Source organism: Mytilus californianus, unplaced genomic scaffold (genome assembly GCF_021869535.1).
Source record: "Mytilus californianus isolate M0D057914Y unplaced genomic scaffold, xbMytCali1.0.p SCAF_9, whole genome shotgun sequence".
Taxonomy (NCBI): Eukaryota; Metazoa; Mollusca; class Bivalvia; order Mytilida; family Mytilidae; genus Mytilus; species Mytilus californianus.
In genome coordinates this window covers 80,534,200-80,557,691 of record NW_026262745.1, presented here as the reverse complement: position 1 = coordinate 80,557,691, position 23,492 = coordinate 80,534,200, and the positions used below count along the sequence as shown (strand labels likewise).

General features: G+C 31.9%; 1 protein-coding gene across 8 annotated transcripts in view; it reads left to right on the top strand.

The window, feature by feature from the left end:
- Window positions 1-23,492, top strand: part of LOC127716496 (coiled-coil domain-containing protein 169-like) — a 90,264-nt gene that overhangs the window by 59,400 nt on the left and 7,372 nt on the right. For 6 of the 8 annotated variants that reach the window (XM_052222734.1, XM_052222733.1, XM_052222730.1 and 3 more), the window contains 2 exons: window positions 11,580-11,737; window positions 14,337-14,378. In XM_052222734.1, coding sequence (XP_052078694.1) covers window positions 11,580-11,737; window positions 14,337-14,378 — 200 coding nt within the window. The remainder of the gene's footprint in view (window positions 1-11,579; window positions 11,738-14,336; window positions 14,379-23,492) is intronic. The other 2 variants (XM_052222731.1, XM_052222729.1) reach the window with 1 other exon arrangement.

Below are 23,492 nucleotides of genomic sequence, written 5' to 3'. Positions count from 1 at the left end.
TTTGTAGGGAATTTATCAATTGACCCCTATCCTATATTTTAGGTTCTGTGCTGTTGAGATAATAAAGCATTATTCAGAATATATATAAATATATACAATGTAGAATACGTATATTTTTCTGCTCTTCTCATTTAAAAAAAATTGCAGAATTTTAGGATATTTGTAGTTAAGTTCCATGTCTATGTCACCCAAACTTGACTTTGGTAATTTTATTGTGTTTGTTCTATATCTTATTCCACTCTTGGTATGCAATAGAACCTTTTATTGAAACGAGAGTTCTACTTGAAAAATAATAATTTCTTCCATATATAGGTCTAATCTACATATTTTGTGTAATGAAATAGTTACATTACTAGTTATGATAGAAATTTTTTTATGTTTTAATGATAGAATAGACATACATGTATTTCTTTTTACCCTTCTCTGGTTTCTAACTATATGGCATATATAAGGAGCTGCAAAAGAAAAGTTAGACAAAAAAAATGTTCTTATGTTTTTTTTATCAAAATACTATCCATTATCTCATTTGCCTTGCCCCAATTTCAGTTATATTTCACAAAAATTCTGGTTTTGCATGTCCATGTGACACCTGGCCAAATTGGCATAATCATGTTTTATAGCCAATTTTGCTATGGGTCTTTGGTTCTAACTCTGGATGGTTTCACTTGTAATTTTGGATGGAAAATCATGCTTCACTGTTAAAGTTCATTGAACCCTGATATATATTTGAGGACGTCCTGGAACTATAATATTTCAACATATTATTCAGTTATACTTAGTAAATGAGTTGGGAATGTCTTGTACAGAAAGTTAGCTAGTTAGAAGTTGGTTTCAACTGACATATATTGTTTGTCCTTATTTTAGTTTTTAGACTCATTTCATGAGACTGATAGTTGTGTCTCTCCATTGCCATCCTTGCACTTAATGAGCTGGTTTAGTCTTTGATATATGATTTTTATGGCCCCACAACAAAGTTCCATCATTCCGCAACGAACAGTTATACAGACTTTTTTTCTTAACACCTTCAAATATTGAGCTGAGTTTTAGTATGTGAGTCTACTATGATGATTTGCAGATCTAGATTAGGTTTGGTACCGCTCTGCTGATTTTTGCCTAAAGAACGGGCTTTGGACTTTGAAAATTTTGTGAAAATAACAGTTATAAGGACTTTTTTTCTAAGCACTTCACATATTGAGCTGGCTTTTAGTATGTGTGTCTACTATGATGAGTTACAGATTGAGTTTACGTTTAGTTCAGGTCCATTGATTTTTGCTGAAATTACAGGCCATTTGGACTGAAAATTTTATGAAAATAACAGTTTTTCTAAACACCTTCACATATTGAGCTGATTTTATAGGGCTGTTTACGGGACGTATTATGGTATACCAGTGTTTGTCTGCCGTCGTCAACATGTCGGACAATAACTCAAAAACGCTTTGAGCAGTTTTGATGAAACTTTGGTGAACTGTTTATATCTATTGACGTGAGCTCCCTTTCGATTTTTTTGAAATTTAGATTTTACGTTTCCGAGTTATGGGGTTTTATTCAATGAAAAAGGGGGATTTTCCAGTTATCGGACTATAACTCAAAAATGCTTGAGCAGTTTTCATGAAACTTTGGTAAATTGTTTATATCAATTAACGTGAGCTCCCTTTCGATTTTTATGAATTTTAGATTTTACGTTTTCGAGTTATGGGGTTTATTCATTAAAAAAGGGGGATTTTAAAGTTTTCAGACAATAACTCAAAAATGCTTTAAGCAGTTTTCATGAAACTTTGGTGAATTGTTTATATCTATTGACGTGAGCTCCCTTTCAATTTTTATAAATTTTAGATTTTATGTTTCTGAGTTATGGGGTTTTATTCATTAAAAAAGGGGGATTTTCCAGTTTTCAGACAATAACTCAAAAGTGCTTTGAGCAGTTTTCATTAAACTTTGGTGACTGGTTTATATCTATAACAATAACCTCCCTTTAGTTTTTTATAAATTTCTGATATGACATTGAGGAGTTATGGTACTATATTCTTTGAAAAAGCGACGGGCGTATCATGCGCTCATGGCGCAGCTCTTTATTAGTATGTGAGTCTAGTATGATGAGTTACAGATCGAGTATATGTCTAGTTCTGCTCCACTTTTATGTGCCGAAATTACAGGCTTTGGACTTTGAAAATTTCGTGAAAATAACAGTTATATGGACTTTCATTCTCACTTTTGTTGTGAGCGGGGTCATTCGTGTTGTTCATACACATCTAGTTTATAAGTTGTTATTGGCTTTGAACTAGCTTTCAGTAACTGCGAATACTCTCAGATCTGAGTATTTTGGTTTTTTTTGTTAGTTGTTTTTGTGATTTATATCAGTCTGTGATTTAAGCCCTTTTCAACTGTTTTTTATAGTTTGTTCTTATGTTGTGCTGTTACACCGTAGTCCCAGGATAGGTGAGGGTTGGGCGCATGCAAACAAGTTAAATCTTGCAACTTCTTTATATTCCTGTCCCAAGTTTGAGGAGCCTGTAATTTAGTGGTTGTTATTTGTTTCTGTATATCATATTTGTTTTTTGTTTATTGTTTTGGACATAAATTATATTACATTTGTCATTTCAGGGCCTTTTATAGCTTGTTATGCGGTATGCTCATTGTTGAAAGCCATACAGTGACCTATTGTTGCTTATTACTATGTCATTCAGTTTCTGGTGGAGAGTTGTCTCATAGGCAACCCTACCACATTTTCTTATTTTGATATTGATAGCTGATATATAAACAATTAAAAATGGACATTGTATAATCACTTGTCTATTGTTGAAAACTATGTTGAACTCTTGATGTTTTTTTGGTGTTAAGTGTCTTTAAGTTTCAAGCTTATGTTGATGTATTTACTCCTTATCCTTTATAAATACTAGAACACACTGACATCTCGGGTCCGTGACTGAATTAAAGTACCTCTGCCTTATATTTAGCCTGGATTTCAAGTATTTGTATTGTCATCTGATAAAGTAATGCTGATTATAATGTGCACAATTTTCTCTGCTTTCAAAATCTTTCTGTTTGAACCTGTCGATCTGGAACTTGTTAATTATTTGTAATATTAATTATGTTGAAAACAAAAGGGCCTTAAAATGGTGAAATTTTAGAATTAACATCATTGTCCTATATTAGTTATATATAAATTTGAATTCTTTGATTTGTCGTTTTTACGTCATGCTGGCTAACAAATCGGAAAGTACCTATGCCTTATTTTTAGCCTGGATTTTTAGTATTCGTATTGTCATCTGATAAAGTCATGCTGATTATAAGGTTCACAGTTTTCTCTGCTTTCAAAATCTTTCTGTTTGAACCTGTTCTAGTTTGGTTACTACAACCGGAAACTACATGTGACATATACTATTGGTATAGGTATGGGATTTGACCCAGAACTTGTTTACTAGTATTATTGGTTATATTAATTATTTGGAAATATAGGGCCTTGAATGGTGTAATTTTTAATCAGCACCATTGTTCTTTATTAGTTATATATAAAATTTAATTCTTTGATTCATCTTTTAACGTCATGCCGGCTTACAAATTGGACTTCGTTATTTTAGTTGTACATAAATGGCCTTTTTTTAGCAGTTAACAGATACATTATAAGGTTAAAAAAAAATAAACATCAATAAGTGTGGACACAGATCAGTGTCAACAGTATGTTAGTATGTTTGAAAGTTTTTTTATGGGTTTTTATAGGGTTCTCTGTTAAACTGTGTTCTACAGTGACAGCCATCTGAATATCAGACCAGCACCAAACACTCAAATTAAGCAGTGATTTTTATTCAATATTTGGTTTTATTGTTGGAGACTGTCATAGAGAGAAGACAATATTTGTATGGATTACCAAATGATTTTGTAAAAATATGTTCAACAACTGTGCTTTTGGATAGCAGCAAAAACTCAAAATTAGTAGAGGAACACATTAGGTGCATTCTGCATGATGTGGTTTTGATATGTGAGATGGTTTCTGAGAATCTGTGTATGTACTTTTTGTATGGTTTTTGTCTCGCCTGCGACCAAAGTCGCAGTATGCGAGACATAGGTATTACCATTCGGCAGCGGCGTAAACTATTTGTATAAAGCTTTATATTTCAGAAGGTAGAAGACCTGGATGCTTCATATCTAGTATGCAGTTACCTTATGTTACGAAGTTTCCGTCAATCATATGTCCATTAAAAATTGAGTTTTTTTGTCATGTGAATTTCTCACTTATTATGAGTAATAGGATAACTATATTTGGTATATGGGTTCCTTGCAACATCTACATGTCTGTCAGACAGAGTTAACCTGACCACGACCTCATTTAATGGATCAGTGATCAAGGTTAAAGTTACGTGATTGTGATTAGGTCCGTTTCTCAAATACTATAAGCAGTAGATCAACTATATTTGGTGTATGGAATGATTGTAATGGGTACATGTCAGTCTGGCAGGTTTCATCAGACCTTGACCTCATTTTCATGGTTCATTGGTCAATGTTAAGTTTTTTTTTGTGTTTTGGTCTGTTTTTCAAGTACTATAAGCAATAGGTCAACTATATTTGGTGTATGGAATGATTGTAAGGTGTACATGTCTGTCTGGAAGGTATCATCTTACCTTGACCTCATTTTTATGGTTCAATGGTCAATGTTAAGTTTTTGTGTTTTGGTCTGTTTTTCAAATACCAATAGCAATAGGTCAGCTATATAATTGGGGTATGGAATAATTGTATAAGGTGCACATGTCTGTCTGGCAGGTCTCATCTGACTTTGACCTCATATTTATGGTTCATTTCAATGTTAAGTTTTTGTGTTTTGGTCTGTTTTTCAATTAGCATACGCAATAGGTCTACTATATTTGGTGTATAAAAAAATTGTAAGGTGTATATGTCTGTCTGACACAATTTATCTGACCTTGACCTCATTGTCATAGATTTTTAAAATGTGAAGTTTCTGTAATGCTTTTAGTTAAACCTTTATCTTTAAGACTTTCAGCATAAAATCAATGGTCATTAAAACAGGCGAGACATTTCAGCGTGTGCACTCTTGTATTTATGTTCCATTGTAGTGGTTCTTATTTGGGTTGTCCACAAAAACTGTTAATTAGTTAAAGATCATCCCAGTATTGTTTGTGAAAGATTTCTTCTTAATGCTTACAATTGCTGCTTAGAAGATGTCTTAAATAGTTCTAAGTGATGACAACACTTTGCAATGATGGTTGAAATTTGATTAGCTTCAAGGTGAAGAAAGTACACTTCTGTTGTGTAATTTTAATTCTTTCTTTGAAAATGCCTTCTGAATAGACTCTCCAAGGTCTGATTAAAATTATATAAAAGAAAAATTTACTAGTATGAAAATAATTTTAATAAGATGATAAATCTAATTTATATGTTTATGATTCTTGATTTCTAGAAATAATTTATGACAAATAGCGTGTAGACATATATAGAAATATGAACTATGATTCTTTACATCACTTAATATTGGTTGAGTATCTGTTCACTTCAATCTCATTCTGCCTTTGTGATGATCATGCAATGAAGTTTAGTTGATTCTGTTTAAGGGAATATAAAAATGATTTAAAAATGTGAGGAATTATGATTTAATAAAAAATAAATGTCAAATTAGAGTTGCACACATATTGTTTTATTTAAATTGTAAATTGAACAAAGTAATCCATCTGCAAAGGAATAATATGCTATTTGATATGATCTGAACCTTGGGCAATTATACATTTACTGGTAATTGTAAAACATTTTGTCAGTATGGAGAGTTGAAAATGGCAAAGTTCTATGTACATATTGAAATATTAAATATGAGTTTTGTAACAGTTTAAATCTTTACAGATTTCAACAACTTTCAACTTTTTTACTTACTCTAATTGGGAAAAATTTAAAACTCACTTTTATAATTCAAGTCAAATTCAGTACAGTATATTGAACATGTACCATTGTGGTATATACAATAATCAAATAGATGATCTCAAGGATACATTTTCACACGTACTTTAAAAGGTTTTGTGGGGGAAATTATGCCCCTTTTACACAATAATGGGTATATTTATAGATTTCTTTACTTTTATAGACATAGAATTAAATGCATGTTAACCTGTTGCTATTTTTGTGTTGACATCAAATACACTTACTACCCTCTTATTTTCACCAGGGTGATGTGTTTTTCCCAATTTAATTCTATTTATTGCGAACCCAATGAAAGTTTTCCACAGTGCCATCTCTATCTTGACCAGGTATTTAAACTTTTGCAAGTTCACCTGTCCTATTGAATGAATACAATAGCTATTTTTTTCTGTGTAGTTTATTCACTGGGACCTTTAAATTTCTTCTAAGAGAAATCTATCATTCATTGATTAAATTACCTGTGTAAAAAAAAATTCTTATATATAGACAAAAATACTTTTTTTATACTCATTAATTGTGTGTGCTGATGTATTTATTCAATATTAATAATATATTTTCATTCAGTTTAATATAAACATTGATTCAATCATAAAAGTTGATTTCTAACAAAAGTTTTATCAATGTTCCTATTGAAATTTGATTTTTTTTTGTTCAGTTATAGAATACATTTAAGAAGATCTTAATTTGAAACATCATTATTTTCAAGTTCTTATTCATGTCAAACAAATTTTTTTTTAAAAGGAACAATGTTGAAAGTTTTGTCAGAAATCAAATTTTTATGATTGAATCAATGTTTATATTAAACTGAATGAAAATATATTAATATTGAATAACTACATCATCACACGCAATTAATGAGTATAAAAACAGTATTTTTGTCTATATATAAGAATTTTTTTTTACTCAGGTAATTTAATCAATGAATGATAGATTTCTCTTAGAAGAAATTTAAAGGTCCCAGAGAATAAACTACACAGAGAACAATAGCTATTGTATCTATTCAATAGGACAGGTGAACTTGCAAAAGTTTAAATACCTGGTCAAGATAGAGATGGCACTGTGGAAAACTTTCATTGGGTTCGCAATAAACAACCATAACATCTAACACCCCTGGCATCATGCAAGTAAAGGGGTTTAACAATACTTTTAGATATTTGGATGATATATTGGCTCTCAATAATGACGACTTCAGTATGTATACTAAAGAAATTTATCCTATTGAACTTACTTTAAATAAAGCTAATACTAACAATGACCACTGTCCTTTCCTCGATCTTGATATCTATATCATTAATGGGAAGCTTAATACAAAAATTTATGATAAAAGAGATGATTTTTCATTTCCTATCGTTAATTATCCATTTTTGTCGAGCCTTCGACTTTTGTCGAAAAAGCGAGACATAGCGATCCTACATTCCGTCGGCGTCGTCGTCGTCGTCGGCGGCGTCCACAAATATTCACTCTGTGGTTAAAGTTTTTGAAATTTTAATAACTTTCTTAAACTACCCTGGATTTCTACCAAACTTGGACAGAAGCTTGTTTATGATCATAAGATTATATTCAAAAGTAAATTTTGTAAAAAAAAAATTCTATTTTTTCCGTATTTTACTTATAAGTGGACTTAGTTTTTCTGCCAGGAAACATTACATTCACTCTGTGGTTAAAGTTTTTGAAATTTTAATAACTTTCTTAAACTATCCTGGATTTCTACCAAACTTGGACAGAAGCTTGTTTATGATCATAAGATTATATTCAAAAGTAAATTTTGTAAAAAAAAAAATCCATTTTTTCCGTATTTTACTTATAAGTGGACTTAGTTTTTCTGCCAGGAAACATTACATTCACTCTGTGGTTAAAGTTTTTGAAATTTTAATAACTTTCTTAAACTATCATGGATTTCTACCAAACTTGGAAAGAAGCTTGTTTATGATCATAAGATAGTATCCAAAGTAAATTTTGTAAAAAAAAAATTCCATTTTTTCCGTATTTTACTTATAAATAGACTTAGTTTTTCTGCCAGTTAACATTACATTCACTCTGTGGTTAAAGTTTTTAAAATTTTAACAACTTTCTTAAACTATCCTGGATTTGTACCACACTTGGACAGAAGCTTGTTTATGATCAAAAGCTAGTATCTAGAAGGAAATTTTGATAAAATTTTGTTCCATTTTTTCTGTATTTTACTTATTAATGGACTTAGTTTTTCTTCCAGTCAACATTACATACATTCTGCAGTTTAAGTTTTTAAAACATTTATTAGATTCATAAATTATCCTGGATTTTTACCAAACTTGGACAGAAGCTTCTTACAATCAAAAGATAGTATAGAGAGGAATATTTTTATTAATTTTTTTCCTCATTTTATTTGAGCCTGTGATTAACACCAAAAGTAGGCGAGACACTGGGTTCCGCGGAACCCTTACGAATTTTTAGTTCCCTTGTCACCATCTTATGGTGTTTATATATCTCAACTTGTACGATTCGCTCGTGTATGTAACAACGTATTAGATTTTAGCGAGAGAAATTTATGTATTACTGAAAAATTATTACACCAGGGTTTTCGATATCATAAACTAGTCAAAACATTTACTAAATTTTATCATCGGTACAAGGACATCATTCGTAAATATAACTCAACATGCAGACATCTTATACGTTCGGGTATTTCACATCCAATCTTTTATGGTAATATTCTTTACAAAGCACAAAAATGTCAGTATTCACCTCAAAAGCTAACAAAACCTTTAAACAGACTTATTAAGAAGGGATATAGTTACGATACTGTTGTCAGGTCATTAAAGATTGCATATTTTGGCTTTAATATTGATTCACTTATAGGGTCTTTGCATCGGAATTAAACACATTTATTCTAAAACCAGTTGTTGGCATGATACGGGTTATGTTCTTCTCATATATTTTATGACGGTATAATACTAAACCCCTAACAGGAGGGATTGTGCCTGATATTCATATGATGAAGACATAATCTTTCAATCAGTTTAATTGAGGTCTGGAGCTGGCATGTCAGTAACTGCTAGTAGTCTGTTGTTATTTATGTATTATTGTCATTTTGTTTATTTTCTTTTGTTTCCTATTCTGACATTGGACTCGGACTTCTCTTATACTGAGTTTTACTGTGCGTACTGTTGTGCGTTTGTTTTTACTACATTGGCTAGAGGTATAGGGGGAGGGTTGAGATCTCAAAAAACATGTTTAACCCCGCTGCATTTTTGCGCCTGTCCCAAGTCAGGAGCCTCTGGCCTTTGTTAGTCTTGTATCATTTTTTAATTTTAGTTTCCTGTGTATAATTTGGAGTTTAGTATGACGTCCATTATCACTGAACTAGTATACATATTTGTTTAGGGGCCAGCTGAAGGACGCCTCCGGGGGCGGGAGTTTCTCGCTGCATTGAAGACCCATTAGTGGCCTTCGGCTGTTGTCTGCTCTATGGTCGGGTCGTTGTCTCTTTGACACATTCCCCATTTCCATTCTCAATTATATTTCGTACAGCATCCACAGTTTCCTGGCTAGCAAGCCAGAAATTCTACTTCACAAATGAACCTACAATGGTTTAGGGGAACAAGGTCAGGTCGAACATATTCAAATTGTAATTTATCTTCATCAAATTTCTTGTCAGTTACTGGAGGACATTCAGTAAATTTAGATGCTGTTGATGTAACAAAATCAGAATATGGATGATCTTCTAAAATGTCTGAGAGCTTCCTTGTGTTATTTGCTTCCTCAACCTTATGTCTACTAGGAATAAATTTTGGTGTTTTTTGTACTGTTTTTTTAGTTGAAAATTGACCTTTATTATTCCTGATGGAAGGCATTTTCTATAAGGCAGACGTCGTATCAAAATATTACAATAAGAAATAAAACGTCATATCAAAATATTACAATAGTCGCATAAAACGTGCAATTATACCTTTTCTTCTTCTGTCATCAGTCAACAGTACGATTTGAAGATCTGTTCTAGATATGTGAATTGTGTGAAATTGCCTCATAGTATACCAAAGTGCTGCTCAAGTTCTATATTTTCATAGCAGCAAGTTAGTTTATGTAAAAGACGGTTCACCTTCATGAAATGTTAACTTCTTCCTGTCCTTTGCTTTGTCCAATTTGTGCCTTTCCGTGGATGCCAGAAGTGAACACTTTCATATGTTTAATTAACTAAAATATAAATATTTGATTTTTTTTTCAACAAAAAGAGAGACTTATCAATTGAAGCACAAAATCCAGAAATATACATTTTCTTTTTATCTTAGTACAAAACATTTAATTTACAGCAATAGATTGATTGTCGATATCAAATGCACAACTACTTGCGCAGAAGGCACGAAAAATTTAAACTCCCATACCACCTTAAACAACAATTTGGTGGTAAAAATGTATTGAAATATAACAATATGCATATATGCACAGCTTGAAAGTATCCAGAAACAAATAGTACCCATATTACAGGAAATCGACTCTTCCATTTAATATCGCTTTGACAATTGCTGCAGAAATTTTCCACTGACCAGAAAGACCATTCACAACCCTCCTTATAATGAAAATTTGTCGTGACATTGTCCTGAATGTGGAAGGTGATTTGTATTTATAGTTTATGATAACTTTGTCAAACCACCTTCGTAGAATTGTATGAAACTTTGACAGATGCTTTTTTATGATTAAAAAATAACATCTGAAGCAAACGTTTTATAAAATATATCAGAATCTGTATTTTACTAAAAGATTGACATAGTTCTTTTGCAGTTAACATTTACAACACTGGGAGTTAATTTTTCTAAACATCAATATCTTTTATAAACCTGCATGAAATGATAAAAAAAAACTTGGACTGAAGCTTCTTCATGATCAAGAAATAGCATCTGAAGAAAAAATTTGAAATTTGTTTAATTATTCCCTATTTATCTGATAAATGGACTTAGTTTTTAACAGTCAATATTATACGCCCCCAAGGGTGACTGGGGAATAGAAGTATGGTCACCATTGGTCTTCCTCCGACCGGCGGTAAAACCCTAGCTAAAGTGGGGCGTCCGTTTGGCTGTGCGGGATGTACAAATTTGCAGCCATGTCCGGTCAGAATGGGGACGTTAAATCCGATGTCTCGTGTAAAGAACGTGCCACGCTTTTTGCATGTTAAGAACCCTTGCAACAACTCTTTGAGGGGTCCGTAGGTGACCTGTTGCAAGGCTAAATTGCTGTCCCTATCCAATATACCCTCATTTCCCGTGGCAGTCTAAATTTCTCCGACCTTAATCCCTTAATCTTTTACAGAACCTACCTATTGTATTTATTGTGAACTTGTTCTCGTCCTGAATATGCATGAAAGATTTGCCACTGGACGTTAAGCAACCAACAATCAATCAATCAATCAATATTATACTGAATCAGCAGCAATTGCAAACTGGACAAATTGTTCCACAGAATTCATTTAAAACCGGTTCTAGAGGTAACTATTTATTTCTTGTAATGAATGGTTAGTTAATGTTACATCTTATTCTGCAGTATTATTGGAAGCATGTCTCCAGACAAGCCTTTCCAACTAGGTGCCTCTAGTATGAAGATGATCATCTCTATGAAAAATACAGATAAAAAAGCAACAAACTAAAAAATGGCAAATTTTAACTTTCATTTAATGATTTATATTTTGATAGGCATATCATAAGGCAAATGATGAACGAAAAACTTACAACCTAGAGATAAATACCACAAAACATCAACATGGTGAAATGTCATCTCGGCAAAGAGCAATGGGGAGCAGAGAACAATTGGACACTATATCAGGTTCTAGGACTCCAAGAGACTTGAGTCGGTATGTACATGATGGATTATGTCTCAAGAACTATTAATTGAAAGTTCTTTCTTAAATCTCATTTTTTGTTTACTAAAAGGAACTCTGAAATAAAGCATTTGTTTTTTTAATTTTTTTTTATGAAAAGCATGAAAGTCAGTTCCCCATGAAGAGTATAATTGACTTTCATAGACATTTAAGAATATTTTAGACTTTAATGCTGCTTTTTACATATTATTGGGTTGGTTAATTTCAATTGATTGACTGATTGTTGTTTGCTTTATGCCCAGTGTTCAAGGGTAGTAAACATCCAAACATTCTTTTATATTTTCTACATCTTATTAATCTTTTCATTTTGATACTTGTTTTCGCTGGGCCAAAAGTCACCGATTGCGAGACATTAATATGTTAATCTGGTGGCAGTGTAATAAGTAAGATGTTGTTTAAAGCTTAATATTTCAGATGGTTATATATAAAGACATAGGCATGATATATTTTGTATATATAGATGGCTTATGGTCTTGTGATAAAGTCTGACATTGCATTTGAAAGTGACCTAAGTGTCATTGGACAGTGACATAAGTCTAGATTTTAGTTTTAACACTTAATCAATTTCTTATTTACTATGAGTCGTAGGTTAACTGTATTTGGTATATAATAGTATTTTTATATGTTTATTTGAATCAGATAGGAGTTTTGACTTCTTTTCATGTTTTAGAAATCAATGTCCAGTTTTTGCACTGAGGTCAGTTTCTCATTTACTATAAGTAATGGGTTAACTACATTTGGTCTATAGAATCATCCTGTCTGAAGGAGGACACCTTACCTTGATCAATTTGATCAGATTTTGAAGGTCACTGATCAAGGTTTATGGCTTATGTCACTTTTTCATTAAATATGAGTAGGAGGTCATATATATTCAGTTAATAGTATCATTGTGTGGCATATTCGAAATAACCTCGTTTTCATTGTTTTATAAAAGATTAATGTTAAGTTTTCTTTTTGCCGACAGTTTCTCATGCACTTTTTATTAGTATATTAGTCAACTGTATTGGTTTAAAATAACAGTAAGGTGTACATGTCATCTTACCTTGACCTCATTTTCATGATTCAGTGATTAAGGTTCAGTTTTCTTGATATATGAAATAAGTCCTTTATCTCAAAACTGTCAACATATTTTTCAATTTCAATGACAAGACATGATAGTGTGCACTCTTCTTAGGGTGCAAAAAAGAAAAAAAGTAAACACATTTTATGAAATACAAATAAGATGTGGTATAGTTGCCAATGAGTTATCTATCAACCAGAGACAATAGGACATGGAAGGTCACTGTACAGCTTTCAACAATGAGTAAACCCCTATTAACAAGAACGCCAACAGCATGATTAATGGTAAACAATGAATGAAAAATGGCAGACAGCATCCAACAGCAATCACTGAATAAAAAGTTCCTGACTTCAGATATGCATATAAAGAATAAGGCTTGAATAAATATGTTTGTGAGTGCTCAACCTTTTCCCAAACCTGGGATAGTCAAATGCTACAGCTTTACATAAGAACAAATTGTTAAATCAGTTTGACCAAGTGCTTAACCCATCAGATCAGCAGAATTCACAAAAAAGTAACAAAAAGACAAAAGTCACAAACTACTGATCAAAAGAGTACTCGTTGTTACTGGAAGTTAGTTCACCAAAAGTCAATTACAAATAAATCATGTGTATAAACAGACTAAAAGGTTTTATTTGAAATTAGTCTGAAATAAACTATTCTGGATCTGCAAAGGATCATATAGCTCAGTTTGAATCCTTTGTGTTTTAGGCCCAAGGATAGTAAGCTCTGGTTTGCCTCAACATTGCATGATGATTCCAAGGCATACTGCATGTACTTTATTATCTCATATTACTGATGTTTGACATATCTTATCATCTAGATTTGATTTTAATTTTTTGAAAAAGTGATTTAAATGACTTTTTAGGGTCAATTTGACGTACATTAGCTATTTGTCATTTAGTAGTATTAATATTTTTTTACCATTTCATATCAAATATGTCCACGATGACACGGTGACATCACAAATTATATTTTTGCACATAACTGATCAATCTTTATTATCCTGTTCTTTTATCAATATATTTGTTGTACCAGCAATTATATCCCACCTTGAAGAGGGGTGTGTGAATAAATTGATGCATATGTATGCACATTAGTCTGTCAATCACAAGTTTGGTTTCTGGATTATAATTGAAGTACTCCTTAACCAAACAGTTTGAAATTTTAAACGAATTTCATGGACCTTAAAATATTGGTAAAGTTCAATTTTGATGATTTGATGTTTACCTTTAGATCTGTTTGGTTTCCAGGTGATAATTAAAATGTTGTATAACAAAATATTTTTAGATTTTCACACACAAAGTTATGACATACAGTTAAATTCAATTTGAATTATTTTGGTTTTGTCATTTTCTGTGATAAAGTTTTTTCTGGAAGTGGGGGTATCTGTGTAGCACTTTCAGAGATAAAATAATGACTCTTCTTATAACCATGTCCTTAGTCATTTGAATTTTCTTCACTTAAACTTGTACAGATATATTTTATAATATATTTTTTTACGATTTGAAGGCCTTCATATCAAACTAAATCATCTGGTACAAATAATTCAAGGTATGTTGTTCCTTACATGTGATAGTTCAGCTAATGTGTTATATAGCGTTTTAGCATAGGTGAGACTCATACAATAAAAAAAATAGTTCCAAATTATTACAAAGGAAATTAAACCTTTTCCCCAGAATCACTTGGTGTCTACCTTGCTATTTAAATTTTTGCAAAGGGAACTGTCCCATTGAATAGATACAACTGCTATTGTTCTCTGGGGAGTTATTTCAATGGGAACTTTAAAAACCACCTTGAAAAACCAATTATTCATTGATTAATTTGACTGTACAAAAAATATACCTTAAGTGATGAAAGTACATGTATGAATACTGAATAATGACACAGATTGTTAAAGGAAGAGAAAATAATTACAAATTTATGTCCATTATAACAAAATTTTAATTGTATTTGGTCAGTACAGAAAATTAAACTTAAAATATGAGAAGTTTAAATGGTGCATATTACATAGAAATTATATCAGTTAATTTGGTTTTATAGTGATAAAACTGAAGGGTGGTATAGCAATGCAGTCAAAATTTCCCTCATAATAATCTACTAACCCACTGAAAAACGAAATAATATAGTAGAAATAAATTAGTTGATAGTGAATGAATACAACATCACATGCAGTGTGTCATTATCCAGTTTTCAGTACATGGTTTTTCATCGTTTTGAGTTTATTTTTGTGTACAGCGTCAGCCAAATGCTTAGTATTTCAAGGAGAAATTTAAAGTTCCCATTGTATTTACTCCACAGTGAACAATAGCTATTGTATTTATTCAATGGGACAGTTCCTGTTGCAAAAAATTAAATAGCCAGGTAAACACAATTTGAATCTGGGGAAAGGTTTAATTTCCTTCCCAATAACAATTCATCTTAAGTACCTAACATCATTAAAATGCAGAAAAGTTCTTTTAATGACTACCAGTGTGGCTGAAGAATTTTATATTAACCCTTGTATATCTGGTTTTGGGAATGTTTGTGTATATAGGTCCATTCTTAGAAGCCAATGATAATTTATATTTAACAAGTATACTTCTTTTTGTCTAGCCTGAAACATTTACGTCGAGAAAGTGAGACATAGTGATCCTAGATTCTGTCGTCAGTAGCATTAACATTTACATTCAGTCTGTGGATAAAGTTTTTTTAAACATCAATTACTTTGTCAAACCTTTATGGATTTTTTATGAAATATGGACAGAAGCTTCTTTATGACAGTATTCTAAGCAAAAATTTTGTAAATATCTATTTTCATTTTCAATATTTTACTATTAAATGGACAAAGTTTTTTTTACAATTAACACTTAAACAGTCTAAGGTTAAAGTTTTTCAGTCGTCAGTAACTTGGTCAAACCTTCATGGAATTTTATGAAATTTGGATTGAAGCTTTTTTATGATTAAGAGATAATGTCTAAAGCAAAATTAAAAAGATATATTTCTTTAATTTTTTTAGTATTTTACTCACAGATGGACATAGTTTTTTGCAGTTAACATTTACAGCCAGTCTGGGATTACATTTTTTTTACATGATAAATTTGTAAACCGTCATGGCTGGTTAAGAAGCTTGCTAATCTTCAAGATCAAGAAATAGCATCTAAGATAAAGTTTGAATTTTTTTAAATTCTGTATTTTACTGATATATGAACTCACTTTTGTTTTACAGTCAACATTACACTTTTACACTGACAGCAGCAAGACACGGGGTTCCGTGGAACCTTTTACAAATTTTTGACTAAATTAACTGCAATGGCTTTAATAAATTATGAGGCAAGATTCATTTGTATAGAAAATATCATTATGATATTTAATTATACATTAATATTACCTTTTCCTTTGTAGTGAAATACTATGTTGTATTAATTTTTCACTGTGACCTAGATTTTAAATTTGAATGAATTTGGAATTTGGATTTGTCTAAATGATATTTCTATAGTACCATCATAGTTCATGATATTTTATTCACAACTCTCTACATTTTTGCTTTTTTAAGCAAACTCCTTAGAGTGTCTAAATGATCCATTGATCTCAGTGGCCGATCCACCAACTAAAATAGTTTAGCAGGTAAAAGTGGAAGGTAGTGTTAATCAGTCAGCCAATATTTACCATATTGTCACGCCCTGTCTACAATAGAAGAGGGCATTATGTTTTATGGTCTGTGTTTGTATGTCGGTTCATTTGTTTGTCCTTCAATCCTATAGTAGGTTAAAATTTTGGTTTAAGGTAGTCTACAATACTATGGATTCATTATTATTCGTGGGATACCAATTTTCGTGTTTTTCGTGGGTAAATGTAAACCACGAATTTAAATTTTCAACAATGTATAAATTTATAACAGGCTGGTATGCATACTTTGGCAAAACCACGAAATCAAATATCCTCGAAAATACAAATTTCCCTCAATCCACGAAAATTGGTACCCAAGAAAACAAATGAATCAACTGTAGTTGTGGTATCATCAACTTGAAACTTAGTACACATGTTCAGTATGATGTGAACTGTTTAAAGATATGCCATATAAGGTTTTTGATCCAAATTTCCTGGTTTATTGGTTCACTCAACTTCACTGTGACATTGTGAAATCAGAACCTCTCAAGTTCAAGTTTTTGTTTAAGGTAGTTTACAATTAAGTCATAATCGCATCCACGTGTAACTTAGTACACCTGTCATTACTATTTTCACCTTATTAAATCTAGGCCATCTAAGGATTCTCTAAGGGTTTTGACCCAGATTTACTGTTCACTGAACATGAAAACGTGATAGTGTGAAATCAGTATATTCATTATGATTTTAAAGTTTTTAAAAGATCAGGGTTTGGACCTAGATTTCTTGTTTCCTGTTTCCCATAGAATGTGATAGTGTTAGTGAGGCAATTAATGTCCTGAAACAGTTATTGATGTATATTTTTGTTTATAAGTAGTTCCAGATAAATTGTCAATTCTCTTCCATTTGACATAATTACAATTTTTAGACATCTATTTGCATGTTAAAAAAATTGGCTTAAAGCATTTAAAGGCTTTACTCAACTTTACTGTGACATTGACTGTGAAATCAGAACATTCTCAAGTTTAAGTTTTTGTTTAAGGTAGTTTACAATGAAGTCATGATCACATCTATGTCTAACTGTAGTCAAACTTCTAAACCAGTAACCCTAAATGAAAACATGATTCCCTGAACTTGTAGCAAATGTATGCCCGAGTGGAGCTACAATAAGGAATAATGTTATCTTTTCTTTATCAACTACTTTGAAATTTCTAAAAAAAATACCAAAACCTAAATACATATAATTGGTCGCACATACATAAAATAATGTTTAAGGGAGACCATGTCCTTCTTTTTCTCTTCCTTTCCTAGCAACCAAGCCAAGTATATTAAACGAAAAGAAACTGGTTTCCATCTGGCCTTTTTTGGTGAATACCAGTACCTGTTTTTGTCTCGCCTTGACAGAGTCAAAAAGCGAGACATAGGTATGCCGTTGTCGGCGGCAGCGGCGTCAACAATGTATTAGTTTGTGATTAGGTCTAGTTTATGGTGAACCACTAGTGGTTGGTCAATGATATTTGGTATGCAGTTGTATTAGCATTGGCACATCTCATTTCCATGGAGATTATTTGGCCTTGCCCCCTCAGTCATGGTCTATTGACTTTGAAACTTTTGCTTAGTTTACATGTATTAGTTTGTGATTAGGTCAGTTTATGGGGAACCACTAGTGCTAGGTCAATGATATTTGGTATGCAGTTGTATAAGCATTGACATATCTCATTTCCATGGAGATTATTTGGCTCTGCCCCCTCAGTCATGGTCAATTGACTTTGAAACTTTTGTTTAGTTTACATGTATTAGTTTGTGATTAGGTCAGGTCAAGGGGAACTATTAGTGGTAGGCCAATGTTAATTGGTATGCAGTTGTATAAGCATTGGCACATCTCATTTCCTTGGAAAATATTTGGCCTCGCCCCATCAGTCATGGTCAATTTACTTTGAAACCATTGCTTAGTTTACATGTTTAAGTTTGTGATTAGATCAGTTTAAGATGAACCGCTAATTTTAAGTCAAAATGATATTTGGTATGCAAATTTATTGGCATTTGCAAGTCTTGTTTCCATGGAATTATATAACCCTCATCATGGTTCATTGACCTTGAAACTTTTACATAGTTTACAAGTTAATGTTTGTGTTTAGGTTTTTTTAAAGGGAACGACTTATGATAAGTCAATGGTATTTGGTATGCAGTTGTATTAGCATTGGCACATCTCATTTCCATGGAGATTATTTAGCCATGTACCGTCAGTCATGGTTCATCGACTTTGAATATTTGCATAACTTACATGTTAAAGTATTGCTCTTTTAGTTTCAACATTATATAATGCATTATCAAAATTACAAAAAGGCGAGACATATCTCTGTGATTACAGTTTATTATCATGTCAAAATAAATATTCCAAAAATATGTGTCACTGGATGTTAAATTGTTTAATTTCCTTTGCTTTTCAAACGCCTTTCTCCGTGAATTGAGTATGTTTAAAATATTTGTCCCTGGACCTTAGGCAATCAACAAAAACCATCAAATAATTGATCTTTTTCCTTATGTTGTAAAAGGAAGAATAGCTTCACAATTGGTTTAAAAAATGTTTTCTTCTAATCACAATGTTTAACTCTTCGTCATTTTGGATTTGAAAGCAGACAACATGGTATACATCAAACAAGATTTGGATTTATTCCATCAAGAATTTGGGGTGGGGGGGAGGGGACTCTATTCAATAACACATCAATCGCTCTCTGGTCTGTAAACCTTAATGAAAATCTCTTGGCAACATCTCATTTACATGTACATGTATCATATAAAAATAAATACTACAAAAAATTGATTCATGGGTTCATTTTTTGAAATAAGAGATGTTTTTTCATAGTAATCGGCCACTATTTGATTGGTATATTTAATTCATGACATTTGTCAGCATTTAACCCTTTGTTATGGGTGAGGGTCTATTAATATTACAAATCATATATATACATGCCTTAAAGGAGCATTAGCTACGAGATATAAAAAGAAATTAAAATATGATTTTTTTTTTGTTCAATCATTAATTAATTAATAATTCCATTTTGTCAAAATAAGGTAAGAAACATCGCTGATGAATTATTCACTTGCAAGTGAATAATTTGACCTCATTGAATCCATATTCATGTGACCTTCAATTTAACCCCTTAGCAAGAGATGGGTTATGCATGAATTAGGCGTGTTCAGTTATTAAAAGGAAAAGAATGGCAACATTGAAAGTGAAACAAGGCTAAACCATTTGATTGACTGATTTGATCCACAAAAACTCGTTCTTATTCAGGTCAACACGATGATTAACATATATTTTTAACCTATAATATGAAATGAAACAGACCTATAGAAATCCAATTGCATGAGTTGCTCTATATTTATGTTTATATCGGGTTTTATGACTGTCATCAGTCTTCGGAGGTCACCTCGATGGTTAATTAGATGGCGTCTAGACTAAATTACACACGAAATGCTGATACATATTATCGAGCCCATGCATTGTAAATTGTTTATTTTAGACTTTTTATAATTTGGATATACGTTTTAGTATGTTATAAATCAAATATGAGAATTTGAGTCAAATCGGTGAACATGAATTTGACAGTTACTGCCCCTTATAGTAATGTGTTTGGTTCATTGAATGATTGTAAAATGTACATATCTATCCATCAGAGATATCTGACCTTGACCTCATCCATAGATAATTTATAAAGTTACCTTAAGTTTTTTTGACACCTGAGTTAGTCTTTTAATATAGAATTCAGTCATGATCAGTAAAGCAAGGGAGACACTTTAGTTTTTGCACTCTTGTTTAGATAAACACTTATATTATCAATATCTTTCATTAAAGCAGCAAAAACATTAATGAATTATGTAACTATGTTACTATTATAATCCATGACTATTAATGTACTGATAATTATCTGCCTATTTACTTTTCAATGAGTATAACAATGATTTTGATTAGTCAGTTTTAATAATCATTCAAAGCTATAAAGTATGTCACTTCCATATAAATTGATATTGTCCCATATAAATTTACCTAGTAACCTATTTTCATAATAGTAAGTACATGACTTTAAAAAGGGCCATCTGATATATTTTAAAGGGGACCATATGGTTCAAAAGGTCCATACTTAAACAAAGGACCAATACTAACCTTAAAACGAAGGTAGGTTGTAGTTCTGGTGAATGGACATCACATGTGCATGCACAAATTATGACACATTAGTCATTGCTCTTTCTGCCATTGATGGTTCCCTACAATTCATGTTAATGCTCATGTAGATTTAAGATTATCTGAAATGAAGCCACTGTATTTGATAACTTTTGACCATGCTTTCCCAAAAAGTATATCCATGCTGTTGAAAAAACAACCTTTTGTTTTGGACCTCTATCATGTTTAACTGGATATCAGGGATTTACATCTTTTGTTTCTATTTATTTGTTGATGAAAGAATTTAAATTAGAGTAGTTTTCATCAGATCATCACTTTAGAGAACTTCTAAGTAATATTTCATAAAAAATTATGCAGAATTGAAATTTCTGTTGATCCACCTCACAGGAGGCATTCAAGTGAACTATTGGTGTAAATGAAAGAAATTAGTATTTGTTTTCTCTATTCATTTGCTTGTAAGGACAGATAATTGACATGTATTTTACAATAGATTCTGTGTGATATAATGACAGTTTTCTCCCCAGGAATTTACAGGGTATTTTTGTTCAAATTTATATCTCACCTGTTAAGGGTTCATATGCAAAATATGATCCATAACTAGATTTTACATGATTTTTTAATGATATGTGTACATAAGTGAAAATGAATTTTCTTGCTGTTTTCTGTCCGCAAAAAACACCCCCCCCCCCCATGAAAACTCAAATGGTTGTTCCCTTAAATTGGTGAAAAGGGAATATGGCCCTGATGTTATAATGCAAGTAAACATTTAAATAGGGTATGAAAGCAAAAAAGCAACCTGCAGGGCAGATCCAGGTGTCATAGGAAAGTAATGGTGCAAAATGGTAAAAATAAAAATAACAATTTTTATGCAAAAAAAATCATATTTTTTTCCCTCTATGCCCCTTCTGAATCTTCCATGGGCCTGTAAATTCAATACAACTGGAAAAGAACAGGTCAAAAGTGTTAATCATAGGTATAGGATTTGAAAATGATTTAATTATCTTTTGGATATAAGCGAAAATATGGATTTTTACACCATGGGTGATTTTAAGCATTAGGGGGCCTACTGCATGTCTCAAGTGTATTTATCTAAAATATTATGATTATGAATGAGTATATCTGTGCTTAAATGTCCTTGTAACTCATTTGATTGACTGTTATACATTTCATCAGTGGCAGATCCGCTGGGTGTTACGGGGTTGGAACCCCCGTTTTTTTTGAACGATCAATGCTTTTGAATGGGGAAATATGGTTGGAACCCCCCCTTTATCCTGAGTTGGAACCCCCGCTTTTAAAAATGGCTGGATCCACCCCTGTTTCATATAATAAAGATTTCAAGAGTCAGGACAACGTCTTGATAGTTTGCAGGTCCAAAGATGAAAGAGTTCAGGCAAACTAAAGGTTTAGTTGTTTCCTAGCACAGCATATAAAGGTCATATGTCAGTTCTAATATAGAAAATTATGTCAGATCAAACATGGTTATGAAAAAAGTTAAAATTGAATGGACTTTAAAAAGATAAAGGTAACTGGCCCCTAGGTCTTGCACACCCCTGAAGTTGGAATTTTTTCAAATCATTTTTCCATCATAATATATATGCAATATTGTGGTATTGGCACATAGTATTTAAAAGCATTCTAAATTTGCGTTTTAGTTCTTTATCAACCAGATTAGAGGTAATTCCTTTTAATGACCCAGCCGTCACCAGAGGGGGGCATTAAGTGTTACCCTTGTCCGTCTGTGAGTACGTCCCAAAATTGGTTTCCATTCTCTAACTTTAGTTTACCTCAACCAAATGTTAATATTCCCCTTAAATGGAAAAATTGCTGAATTTTTCGTTTCCATTCTCTTAAGTGTGCCTCAACCAAATGTTATGAAACTTATACACAAAGCTTATTACCTCAAAACTCAGATCAAGTACGAATTTGTGCAGCATCACTTTTACTGTTCTTGAGTTTTGTCCCTTATTACGTTTTATGCAAGCGGGGGCATCATCTGTGTCCAATGGACACATTCCCCATTCAGTTGATGAGGTTTTCAGTTCTTTGATATGGTTTTGTTTCATAAGCTTGTATTACAGGCTATCAGGATTTTCTTGCTAGAGTGTTGATACTTACAAGAAAACTAATGAATGAAGGATATTTTAACAGATAAATTGAAGTCATATATTTCGAGGAGGCCATCATGACTTGGTTGACGGTTATATCTGTGACACAGATAAGCTGAAATCTGAAATATTGTCATTTGTTTCCTTATATCAACAATTATTATTCTATCTTCCTTATATCAACAATTTTATCTTCCTTGTATCCACAATTGTATCTTCATTATATACACAATCATCTTCCTTATATACACCATCCAAGGTTCCTTATATGCATAATCCTATCTTCCATATGTCCACCAGCATATATTCCTTTTATCCATAATCCTATCTTCTTTATATCCACAATCTTATCTTCCTTATATCTACCATCCTATCTTCCATATATCCACCATCATATTTTCCTTTTATCCACAGTCCTATCTTCCTTATATATCCACAATCCTATCTTCCATACATTCACCATCCTTTCTTCCTTATATCCACCATCCTATCTTCCTTATATCCACAATCCTATCTTCCATATATCCACAATCCTATCTTGTTAAACATGTTTGTAAGCATTGAATCCTCCTCCTTACCTGGAACTGTATTGTAACAGCACAACATAAGAAAAAACTGTAAAAATCAGTTAAAAATGGCTTGACTCATCATATTTAAACAGAAGCACAAAAAACAACTGACATATGGTCATATATTTCTTTTGACTAAAATGCTGTCGATCCTTCAACTTGTGATTTTTAATTTCTTCGTTGTCATCTTTTTAAATTTCCCCTCATTTGCTTATTGCAGATA